General features: G+C 30.8%; 1 protein-coding gene across 1 annotated transcript; it reads left to right on the plus strand.

Moving 5' to 3' along the window:
• The first annotated feature begins 9,643 nt into the window (after positions 1–9,643).
• LOC142556376 (uncharacterized) lies at positions 9,644–13,115 on the plus strand. The gene is made up of 7 exons (XM_075667839.1): positions 9,644–9,984; positions 10,313–10,484; positions 10,577–10,626; positions 11,061–11,361; positions 12,206–12,394; positions 12,467–12,649; positions 12,737–13,115. The coding sequence occupies exons 1-7, from the start codon at positions 9,800–9,802 to the stop codon at positions 12,980–12,982; spliced, it is 1,326 nt and encodes a 441-aa protein (XP_075523954.1). The 5' UTR covers positions 9,644–9,799; the 3' UTR covers positions 12,983–13,115.
• The last annotated feature ends 242 nt before the right edge of the window (positions 13,116–13,357 follow it).

The raw sequence follows: 13,357 nt of genomic DNA on the forward strand, positions 1-13,357 counted from the left end.
TGCTAATATCGTATTAATTATGATTAAGATGTGGTTAATATATTTTTTTTATTTTCCTAATATATTTTATTAATTTAAATTTTAGAAAAAGACACTAGACTACTAGTACTAGAACTTCCCATTTAATGGGTTTGCTTTGTGGCTTTGCAGTTGCTATTAGAAAATGCCATCCAATCCATTTGTGTTTTTTTAAGAAAAAATAAATAAATAAATATTATTTTTAAGTGGATATCTCTCTCGTGTTTCAAAATAAATATTCAATATCCACTTTTTAAAATAAGATATTGATAACAATTATACATATGTGATTTGTGATGATAGATAAGATATAAGATTCTTCGGCGACCGTGGATGGAAAATAAAGAAACAGAAATATTCGACTATATTAAAAGTATTATTTTTTATGTTAAAAATATTATTTTTCACTACAAATACTTTATTTTGTGTTTTTTATTTTATTAATAAAATTTACTGTCAACAAACAAATTTTAATATCCTTTCTTTATTTTATGAATGAATACACTCTTGGCTTGTGACGATGGAATCAATTGAAATATTCATCCAGAGTCCCATAAGGTTAGTAGAATGTCATATTTTCCCCCCTTTCCAAACCATTGCATATAATAATAAATTTTTTTTGGGCCCCAGAGAAAGGATGAATGCTCAAAATTGGCATTATCGCAGTTTAGCCCTTGGATTTGCTAAATATAACAAAGCTAGAGGTATTAGTTACCTTTTTATAATAATATCTCATAAAGGTGTGTCAAATAAAGATCATGGATTTTGAGGTGGCAAATCCACGATTTATTCTCTCTTTGTTTTCTAGCTACGTTTTCATTTTAAAATATCAAATTTTTTAATGAGAGTCTTTTGATCTTGTGTACAAATTATATAATTTTGTTCATGGATCGGCATCACAATACCCTTGAAGATTGAGAGGTGATGCAACATCTAAACGGATACCATAGTCTAATGTGCCATTGATTTAACGCAAGATTCGCTTGATTGCTTTGGGATTTCCAGTGAGTATAAAAGGGAGTCTGTATAAATTGGCACACTTTGTTGACACTATATGAAATATCGGGTCGTGTTATAGTGAGATATTGGAGAGCGACCACAGTGCTTCGATAAAGAGTGACATCTTCAAAAAGATCTCCATCATTTGAAGAAAGTTTAGTCCCAATAGCCATAGGAGTAGGCAATGGTTTGGACTGACGCATCTTGGTTTTGGCCAGTAGGCCATGAGCATATTTGGCCTGTGACAAGAAGAGCGAGTGTTCCACGGGTATGGAGACTTCAACGCTAAGAAAATAAGACAATTCATCAAGATTTTTGAGACAACTAGTATGAAGCACGTGCGATGCACGTAAATACAAATTATATGATAAAAATAAAAAATTTGATTTTCTAAAAAAATAATTTGAATCATTTTGTTATAAATTTGAGTTTAATCTCTTTGTTATATTGGACGAATAAATTAATTAAGAACTTATGTAATTTACTTTCGAATTTTTTGTCAAATTAAAATTCAAGTTGATAATTTTATGTTATCTAATAAATTATAATTAGCACAATATATAGAATCAAATTAAATGAAACAAATTTTTAAAAAATATATATCCAAACATCAAGTATAAGGCATAATAAACTAAAAACCAATCAACTTATGGACTTTAAAAAATGTGAAGGGTAATAACCATAAAACATATTTAATTAGTATTAATTATTAATTAATAGACTAAATGTGAATTTACTTCATAGGTTACTTGATTGATAATTGAAATAAGTAAAAAATGTGAAGGGTAATGACGTCCATTCACAATTGGAAAACATTTGAAGTATCCACACTTTTATAGGTACTAGGTAAAGACACGTGCAACGCACGTGAAAATACATTTCTATTATCAAAAATTGTTGTTAAAGAAATGAGTTCAGAAGAGATTAATTTACAAAAAATTATATATTAATTATTTCATGCTATATTAGTCGATAGAAAATGAGTAATGCTACATGTGCAACCAAATTTGTACAATAATTCTTACCATTCAAAAAAATCAATACAGAAATTTCATTTATCAAAATCTCATGATAAATTAAATATAAAATCTCATTAGATAATAACAAAATCTCACGATATAATTGTTGTAAATATCGCAGTACGATATATTGGTTGTATCTTTAGCATTATCCGTAGGAAATTCAATGTAATATAATTTGTACTACATGTATTATAAAATGAGTGCAAAAGATATTTGTTTAAAAATTTTATGTGTTATAAATCTAAGGTTATTCTTGAATGGAAGGATTTCAAATCCATGGATTTCAATACATTCAAATGTATTTTTGTTATTTAGAGAAGTAACATCATAAACTTCAAATTCACTCATTTCGTGTTTATATAATAGTATTTCATGTTAATTATAATATTTTTCAAGTTCACCCAATAATAATGTTATTTGAAATTTATTCTACTTTATATAAATAATAATATGTAAATAAGTAATGTGTAGATTCAAGATTTGATATATTGTTTCATTGTTAACAATAAAATTATAATTCAAATCCATAAATTTGAAATCAATTTATCCAAGCGCAATCTAAATAAATTAATAATTGTTGAAAAACATATTAGTAATAAATATTATAATTTTGTATAAATTAGACATTGGAGAAAGTATAATATAAAATTGATATCACAATATTTATTAAAATTAAAATCGAGAGAAGAAAAAAGTATAATACATAACGTTGACCACTTATTTTAGCACGTGTTATTGATTTATGAAAAATAAAAATATAATATAAATAATATATTCTAAACCTTAAATTAAATTATTGCGTTAAATGTTTTCTTCTTTTATATTTTCAATTTATATTGCTTTCACGATTTTTTTTTTGTCATCAGTTTTTTTTTCTCTGTGAAAAAACAATATTCTCGCCATCTTCATTAGCAAATCTTATGAGAAGAAATGTATATTCTTTTCTATTTGATGCCTCTACAAATCTCCACAAAAATTAAGTGTTTTGTAGAAAAAAAAAAGTTTGTTTCATCAAGCAAATAAAACCAAAGAATTTTGTTATTTCAGTATTCTACAAATTATATTTATTTTTTGTAAATATTTTAACTTAATCTACAAGCAAATAAAATCAATTAATTTTGGTCTAGACAACTGACAAAATATGATTTAATTAATATTTTATTATATTTATCAAAAAGTGTTCAACTCTTAATGATATAACTTATTTATGCAATATGTTATTTAAATACAAAAATTCAAAATTACGATAACATATTTTTTTTTATATTTCATACTATATTATTGGAAGTATTAAATTTGTATATATTAATTTTTTATGAGAATCTTCTTGCATATATAACTCATTCAAAAGATTATAGATTTACAAAATAAAAAAAATCATATTCAATTTAATATTTTGTGAAAAATATATGTTCACTTCATCTACAAGCAAATAAAAACAAATAAATTTGACCTTTCTTATTATCAATCATAACTCATTAGGAGAAATATTGAGCAATAATGAATAATTTTTGTAAAGATTTATTCATAATAATTTTAAAATTTACCTTCAAAGATATGTCATTTCAGATTACATAAATCTATAATTGATTTACTCATATACATCATTTATAAAAATACATCTTCGTCAATTGCAAGATCATCAAATAAGTAATTGTTATAGTTTCTGATCTTTACAAAGACGAAAAATAGTTAAAATTAGTAAAACTGTATGTATTCAGTCATATATTGTTAAATTTTAATAATAAACTAAGGCTTTGAAAAATATTAGTTGGATTTTTTTATAAAAAAAAATAGATAGAATAAATACTCACGAAATATTTATATGGTCATCTTTCTTCTATATCCAATAATGCTTTGCATCATTTTTGTAAAATGTAATTAACCGTCGAACCTTCTTCATAACACCAACCCACATGATTTAATTATTTGGCTTCATTATTTTAATTCGTCGTTTTAAATTAATTATTCTTAATTAATGCAAAATAGAGGATATTTAATATCATGTACTTACACAAATTATGTTTTTTTTTGAAAAAATTCACTATATTTACAACCAAATAAAACAAAAGAATTTTGGTATTTCAATATTGTACAAGCTAATTTTTTTGGGAAAAAATTATTTTCGCTTCATCTATAAACAAATAAAACCCATGATTTTTTGTATTTCAATATTCTCAAATTAATATTTTGCGGAAAAAAATATGTTCAATTCATCTATAAGAAAATAAAAACCAAAGAATTTTGGAGCTTCAATCTTCTTAGCTGATCCTTGCCTAGCATACGTAGATTGATAATCTTGACATCATCATAATAATTGATTTTACAAAAACTTCCTCACCAAATTAAAGATAAACTTCTTGCATATATAAAGTCATTCAAAAGATTATAAATCTACAAAATAAAAGACATCACATTCAAACAAATATTTTTGTGAAAAACATTTGTTCACTTCATCTACAAGTAAATAAAAACCAAATAACTTTGACTTTGTCTATGGAGAAGTAGTGAGTATTGCTAATGAATAAATTTTATAAAAATTTATTTATCATAATTTTAAAAATTTACATACAAAGATATATCTTTTAATGTTACAAAAAATATAACTGATTTTTCAATATATATCTCTTATAAAAATAATCATTCGTTAATTGCAAGAATCTCTCATAAAATAATTGTTATAGTTTCTAACCTTTAAAAAGAGGAAAATATAGTTAAAATTAATACAAATATATTATTCAATCTTATATCGTTAAATTTTCATAATAAACCAAGGCTTTAAACAATATTAGTTGACTTTTTTTTTTATAAAGAAATAGAGATAAAATAAATATAAATGAAATATTTATTAGGATTATCTATATTTATATCTGATAATTCTTGTATCATTTTGTAAATGTAATTAAATATCGAACCTTCTTCATAACATCAACCTTGTTAAAACAAAAACAAAATTATTTTAATTATTTGGCTTCATTAGTTTAATTCTTCATTTTAAAATAATTAATCTTAATGAACGTAAAATAAAAGATATTTAACATCATATCGTTATACAAATTAAGTTTTTGTGGAAAAAATATTTTCACTTTATTTACAAGAAAATAAAACAAAAGAATTTTGTTATTTTAATCTTCTACAAATTAAATTTTTTGTGAAAAAATCTACAAATTAAGTTTTTTGTGAAAAAATTCTTTTTCACTTCATCTATAAGCAAATAAAACCAATATATTTTGGTATTTCAATTTTTTCAAATTAATATTTTTTGTGAAAAAAGTTTGTTCAATTCATCTACAAGAAAATAAAAATCAAAGAATTTTAAAGTTTCAGCTTTTTTGGGAACTTGATCATTATCTAACATAAATGTAGTTTGACAGTTTTGTTCTTGTCATAATAACTGATTTGACAAAAACATCTTCACTAAATTTTTCCTATATGTACAAACTAAGGACAAAGTTGACAATACACAATAGAAAAACTTTGACCTTGATTCACACTTTTATAATATGTATAGATATAGATTGATTATCCAGTTGTTGAATAAGATGTCGGATCTCTAGATGATTACTCCCTATAATCAATATGTCTCAACATAAGCCAAGATGTAAATAAAATGCTCAGAATAATTCAAATAAACAAGGACACATCAACTTTGGACGAGAAAAAACCCATGTGTTGGAGAGCATTTCTCAGTTTGTCAGACCAAGCACGAGGTGCTTGGTGCTTGTTTTAACCAGTAGAGTGCTTTATGTAGCTTAAACACAAGAAGTGTGGAACCATATTGTATTTCAAATCCAGGAGCCTGTTTCTTATAAACAACTTCAGTGAGAGTACCATTCAAAAAGCATTATTAATATGCAACTGTTGTATGCGCTAGCCCTTAGATATTGCAATTGTAAGAACCTGATAGTTGTAGGCTTGACAATAGGACTAAAGGTTTCAGTGTAGTCAATGCCCGGAGTTTGAGAATACCTTTTTGCCACTAATCTGGCTTTGTGGCGTGCTATCGGCCCGTCAGGATTACTCTTAATTTTGAACACCCACTAACAACCTATAAGAGGTGTACCTCGAGGTTGTGGAACCAAAGACCAATTGTGAATTTTCATTAAAGCATCATACTTGGATTTCATTGCTTTACACCGGTCAGGGTGCAAACTTGCTTTCTTTACCGTGGAGGGTTCAAGCATCTGGGAATGAAATATTCTTGTCTTGAAACCCCAGCCTTGGAGCGAGTAACCATGGGATGATTGTTCACAAGAGTAGAGGATCAATTTTTTCAGTAGCTAAAGAACGTTGTCCAGAGGAATGTGAATGACGGAATGAGGAGAGCAGTGAAATGAACCAGAATGTGATGAAAGATTCTGGGAGGGAGGGTGACGGAGATGGATGACCGGGAAGAATATGAGAGGATTCAGACTGTACTTAATATATGTTTGGACAGTGAGTATGATTAGTTAATGACAAGGAAACAGGTGTTGGAAAGAGAAGTGGTGGTGAGGTATTCGACTCTGTGTTATCGGATTGATGGTGTTTCTCAAAAGGAAATATGTACAAGGCATAGATCAAAGACATGGGAAACATTGAATGCCAAACACACGAAGAAGGGAATAGTCTGGATTTCGATTGCAAAAGCATGTGAGAGGAGTTTTGCCAGAAAGAATCATGATAGGCAATTTATTGATGAGGAAAAATGCTGTGGAAAAAGCATTTTCCCAAAAACTTAATGACATGGAGGCTTGAGCCAAAAGAGAGAGCCCGTGTCTACGATATGTCGATGTTTATATTCAACAAAACCGTTTTGTTGAGAGGTGTGCAGACAAGACAACCTATGAACAATCCAATGGTTTTGAAGATAATTAGTTAAAGACCGGAACTCAACCCCCAATCAGTGTGAAAGGATTTTGTTTTCTTATTAAGCTGGTTTTCAACTTGAGTTTTGAATGTGATAAATGTTCTAGCAACCTCAGATTTAAGCTTAAGAAAGTAGATCCATGTGTATCTACTGTATGCATCAACAAAGATAACATACATCACCATGTAGGTTCTGCCCCATCTATCAATCTATGTGACAGACGTAATTCTTATCTTGTGGAGTCACCTGATGCTACTGTATTTCACCCAGGCTTGCTTGGGAACATGAGAATTTCTGGTAACTTTCCGCATCCACTCGAATTTGTGCCTTGTAACATGTTTCCTTGAACTTGGGGAAATGTGTCAATTCCTTCAAGAAGTAATGGACTGCACCCCTTAGAGCAGAGGTAACAGTCCTAGTGGAAATAAGTTCATTATTTTCATTAGTTATCACAGTAATCTCTTCCATCAAGATCTTGTGCTCTTGTGCATGCAGATTGATGGGCTTATTCCCTTGATGTCTGCCACCTTCCAGGCAAATGCCTTTTTGTGTTCTTTAAGAACTTGCAGCAGTTTTCCCTCCATAGCATCTGTCGAAGCAGCAGAAATAATGACAGGTAAATTGTTATTCTCACCTAGGTATACGTACTTTAGGTGCGGAGGCAATGACTTGAGCTCAAGCGTCGGTGGCTCCTCAATGTTTGACTTCGGAGGAGTCAAGTCTCTTCACTCTCCCAATTCCTCGAGTCTCATTCTCACTGGCTTTTTCCATGGATGGTTGGCGTTAAAATACGCCGCTATTTCAGATTTTTTCATCATCCAGCTCATCCTCCTTCAATTCAGTCGTGAGGGTCGCTTCCAATGAATCCTGTTGGAATTTTTCAAGTTCGCAATCTTAATTTTGATGTTAACAAAACTTGTTATTTGTGTTATTAATGTACTACCTTAGTGTGCAGAAGCTAGGATCAGTTCGAGCTGTTTTCATCGCAAACTGAAGACCCAACTGATCGCACAAACTGAATAAGACAAACCGATACATCAATTGAGTAGTTCAGCTGGTTCCAGTTGATAGGTGATTCAGCAGGAGAATCTCAGAAGCCCGGCCAGCTGAATGAGTGCTCATAGACATCTTGACAACCAATCAAACTATAGTTGATTGTTTTCATGGAGTGGTTTGATTTCGACCTGTTGATAGACCCAAGTAGAATTTTTATAGCAAGAGTTCCCAAGGTAAAATTCCTCTGGTATCTTCTCTGAAAATGTCTCAGCTTTTATTTAGCAGGGATGAGGTTTTCTTATTTATGTTGTTGATGTCTCTTAAAAAGAGCAATCTTTAACTAATATTTTTGTTGCTAAAGAGTTCCCAAATGTATTTTTCGATGAGATTCCTGATTTTTCTCCTCATCGAAAAGTTGAATTTAGTATTGATCTTGTATCGATGACTGCACCTATTTCTAAAGCTCTTTATCCCATGAAACCTTTGAAATTGAAAGAAGAATTGCAAGATCTTCTCGACAAGGGATATATTTGACCGCATGTATCACCTTGAGGAGCTTTAGTTTTATTTGTTCGAAAGAAAGATGATACTATGCGAATGTGTATTGATTATAGGCAGCTAAATATCGGAATTAAGACAATAATCTGCAATTGTATATGTGGACATGAATAATCATTCCTCTTTTAGATAGCTTTTGGGTGGAGTTAGACTGAAGTCCATGAATATCTTAACATAGTATCAGAGACATGTTCATCGTTATGTTTTGGACCACCCTTATGGGTCACCCGCTAACATTTTGTAAACTTCACGCTTCAGTTGTTTATTTTTGGAAGTGATAGAGTGTGTTAGATGTCTCACGTCAAATGAATTAAGTTATTGAGAGTTATATATTTAGGCATTGTTTGGTACAGATGATAGGATAAACATGTGATATATAATATAAGGATAAGTTAAAAATAAATAAGATGTATGATATTATATTTAATGTTTGGTATGGTTTTAATAAGAGTGATTAAATTTATATATTAGATTGTAATGACAAAATTAACATTATCATAATAAATTTTATAATTTCAAAGTTTTAATTGAGTTCATATTTCTTATCTGTTCATGCGTCGACAGTACTTGTATGATTTATTTATTTTCACCTAATTTTATATATTATATAATATGATAATTGAGCCATTGATTTTGTGAGTCAAGTCAAATATCAATTTTTAAGGTTAATCGAGTGGTACTAATAATTTTATTCATATTTATAAAAATCATTTATATAATTATCTCGAGTTCATGGTACACATGATAAAATAAACATGTGATATATTATATAATTATCATATTATATAATATATAAAAATATTTATTTGATTTTAATTTCTACCTACTAGCAGAGATTTATAAAAATCATTTATATAATTATCATCTAGTGATACTAATTTAGAACTTAATCATATATAGAGTTTAAGATTTTTATATATTGAGGACAATTAAGTCATTTGTGGTGTTTTTTATCATTAAATTAAAATTATCGCATCTTATAAAAGGAATATTTTATCCTTATATAAAATTATTTATCATGAGCTCATGATAATAAAAGACACCAAACGTGGGATAATGATGATTATTTATCAATCTCTCTTATCCAGTGTACCAAACTATACCTTAGACTTGACATTCGTTTTGAGCTAATTTTTGGAGTGAAATTATGCCCAAGTTCATAATCTTAACATAGATAAATTGCAAGCTGGTTCAAATGTTTGCCCTTCATCGCCGTCAACAGCCATAAGGTCAACATTCAACAACCCCTCATGCCTTGTTTAGGTTAAGTTAGATGGCATAAATAAACTTCCCATTCTCCCTCTGCTTTGGAAAAAAAATTGTATATTTGATCTCTGTTCACGACAATCCATCGGCAATGGCTTCCATTCCTAAGACCGCAGTTTCCCCAGCCCATGATTTTATTCGCAGCACCAGATCTTCACAGCACCCCATCATTTGCTCTGTTCATCTCCGCTACCGAACCCCTGCTTCTGCTATTGTATTTTCATCTTCAAACTTAAGCATGCGCTTCGACCACCCCATTCGATCCCCCTCTTTGATGTAAGATTTATTATTGTCGCGATTCATTTTTTATTATTATGGTTTTGAGTAGGTTTGGTTTCTGTATGTTTCTAAATGTTTGATCTTTAATATGTTGATTCTTTCCTGAAGATTCCATAAATTTGCTGTTTTGTTCTATCTTCTTTGTCCTCCTTTCTTTCTTTGTTCTTTTTGGTATTTCTGTGTCTAGCTATAGACTATGAAGGGACGTGTTAACCTTTACAATGATATCGATGTATGCTCTCTGGAATTTGAACTCCATAAAATAGGTCTGTCTCTACATTTCCATATCAATTTGCTTCTTGCTAATTTACTACCAATGAGTCAGCGTCAAATGCTCAAGAATTGATGGGAATGGAAGCAGTGCCGAGAAAACCAGTCTTCATGATCTTTATGAGAAGGAAGGGCAGAGCCCATGGTATGATAATCTATGCCGTCCTGTTACGGATCTTATCCCATTTATCCAAATTGGTGTCAGGGGCGTAACCAGCAATCCAGCGGTAAATTACCCCTTCCCTTTTCAATGCTATCTTTCTTCTTCTAGATTTTCTTGCTTTTCGTTGACAGAACAACTTTACTATGTATATCGCAGATCTTCCAGAAAGCAATATCAACTTCTAGTGCATATAATGATCAATTCAGGTAATTGTGGCGATTTAATTTTTATATTTTTCAATTACTGGAATATTAGCTGAGTACCTGGAATGTATGTTTTTCTTCTATATGTACTCGTTTACGAGTGGTCAATACATTTAAGGGGAGGGGAAATTAAGTGCAATACTTGTTTTTCAGTTTTGTTGTCTTGACATGGTGCCTACTCTGAATCATGGTAGTTGCATTTTGTCAAATAAAACTTCAGGTTCTAAAACTATTTTTCAAATCTGAACTCTAGCTTAAGAGCATAAACGAAATGGCATTTAGCGGGATTCACACGGAGATACCTAATCAAACTTCGATAAGTGACCTAACACAATTGACTCTTATTATTGGAGCTTTTTGTCCATTTCATGATGATTCACCTATCTCTAAGTTAAATGGTAGACTAAGCACACATATCTAATGAGTTTGGTTTGCAGCGAGCTTGTTCGATCTGGAAAAGACATAGAAAGTGCGTACTGGGAACTTGTGGTGAAAGATATCCAAGATGCATGCAAACTGTTTGAGTCAATTTATGATCAAACAGATGGGGGTGATGGATATGTTTCTGTCGAAGTTTCACCCAGGCTTGCTGATGATTCTGAGAACACAATAGAGGCTGCTAAATGGCTTCATCGATGGGTTGATCGTCCTAATGTCTATATAAAAATTCCCGCCACAGCTTCGTGTATCCCTTCCATTAAGGAAGTCATTGCACGAGGAATAAGTGTTAACGTGACAGTAAGATCATTCTCTGCATTCCTTTATTGGACTGAATTACTGATAAGGACTTTTTGGGACTTTTGCTTTAAAATGAAGTTTTTGGGACACTAACGTGCCGCAAGATGATGTAGTATTCATATGTCGTGCTGCTACTGCAGATGCAGACACATACTTGATCTCATTCCTTTGATGAAGCTAAATTTTTTGCCTTTTTATGAAAACATGAAACACATTTCTAATTTATACAAGAATTATTTTTAAAACTCTTAATTAAACTATTTAAAAAATTAAGAAAGAGAATATATACATTAAAACTTGTTTGTGAAAGGAAAGTATATCTTAATAAAATTAAATTTGTTGCTGAGTGATACTTTAGAAAAATATATTATCCCTGTTAATAATAATTTGATGTTATATACCAATGATATATCATATTCTGCTTGTAATGATGAATTTGAAATTCTTTGACTTGTTTGGACGAACAAAGTTCAAGTGATTTCAAATGCATTTTATATTAGGTTAAAAAATTTCAGTAGTAATTGCGATGGACTTCAAATACACCCAAAATATGTATAATTTCATGTATAATTTCAAATACATTCCTTAAATCTTTCCTCAAATCAGATATCTTCTTCAGTTCAAATCCATCAATGCTAATGCAACCTTAGAGAATACATATATATGAGATACTAAAGATTATTAGATTTGAAGTTGTGAAGGGGAGTAGGAAATATAATTTATCAAATTCACCCTCTGGCACATATGGTGTGATGAAAGTTAGTGTTAGATTATAGATAGTAATGGATGTTCAGACCTTTATATTAATCTTAGATGCTGATATTGATCATGTCAACATGTGCAGCTGATATTCTCGCTTGCTAGATATGAAGCAGTGATTGATGCTTACCTGGACGGTCTCGAGGCGTCTGGGCTCAGCGATCTTTCCCGAGTGACAAGTGTTGCTTCTTTCTTTGTTAGTCGAGTTGATACCCTAGTTGACAAGATGCTGGAGAAAATTGGAACACCTGAGGCACTTGATCTCAGAGGGAAGGTAATCAATATTAATTGGAGTACAGGAGTCTCTTGGAACCTGTGTCATGAAGTATATTATTTTATTTGACAGGCTGCGAATGCTCAAGCAACTCTCGCCTACCAGCTATACCAGAAGAAATTCTCTGGTACAAGATGGGACTCTCTGGTAAAGAAAGGAGCCAAAAAGCAGAGGCTTCTGTGGGCCTCAACTAGTGTTAAGAATCCAGCTTATCCGGACACTCTATATGTGGCTCCTCTCATTGGACCAGACACTGTCAGCCATCTTATCCTTTTATTCTGTCTACTAGAAGAGGGTATCATTTTTGACTTCATTTGATATTATGGTACTTATTAATTATAGGTGTCCACCATGCCTGATCAAGCACTCCAAGCATTTATTCATCATGGTTCTGTGGCAAGGACAATTGACTCTAAAGTGTCCGAAGCTGAAGGTATATATGGTGCCCTCGAGAAGTTGGGAATCGACTGGGGCTATGTTGGTTCGCAGCTTGAGCTGGAAGGAGTGGATGCCTTTAAGAAGAGCTTCGATAGCTTGCTTGACATCCTGCAAGAGAAAGCAAATTCTCTTAAACTAGTCGGTCTCTGAATCCGTTTGGTTTCTGAAGCGTTGTGTACTGAATAAAGCGAGGCTTCCAGCCTGGGTTGGAATTATTGCAAGTGTTGTTATGTGTAAACGACTGTTACCTGAGAACATATTACAGTTTTCGGAGTGTGACTGATGCGTGTTATTTTTTTAAGGTAATCATTTTCCTAAAATGTCGAAAATATTTGTAGAGTGGTGTGTATCTTTGGGTTGATCATCAAATTTATGGTCAGTTTCAAACTTAAAAAAAAAAAAAAAACTCATCAAATATATTGAAATACATTACATAAGTTCATTTTTCAAATTAAAAAGAAATGCCCCGCACCATAACTTTTCCTTTAATATACACTACCATGACATTCCAGTCACTCTAGGGCG

This window comes from Primulina tabacum, chromosome 9, assembly GCF_025594145.1.
Source record: "Primulina tabacum isolate GXHZ01 chromosome 9, ASM2559414v2, whole genome shotgun sequence".
NCBI lineage: Eukaryota > Viridiplantae > Streptophyta > Magnoliopsida > Lamiales > Gesneriaceae > Primulina > Primulina tabacum.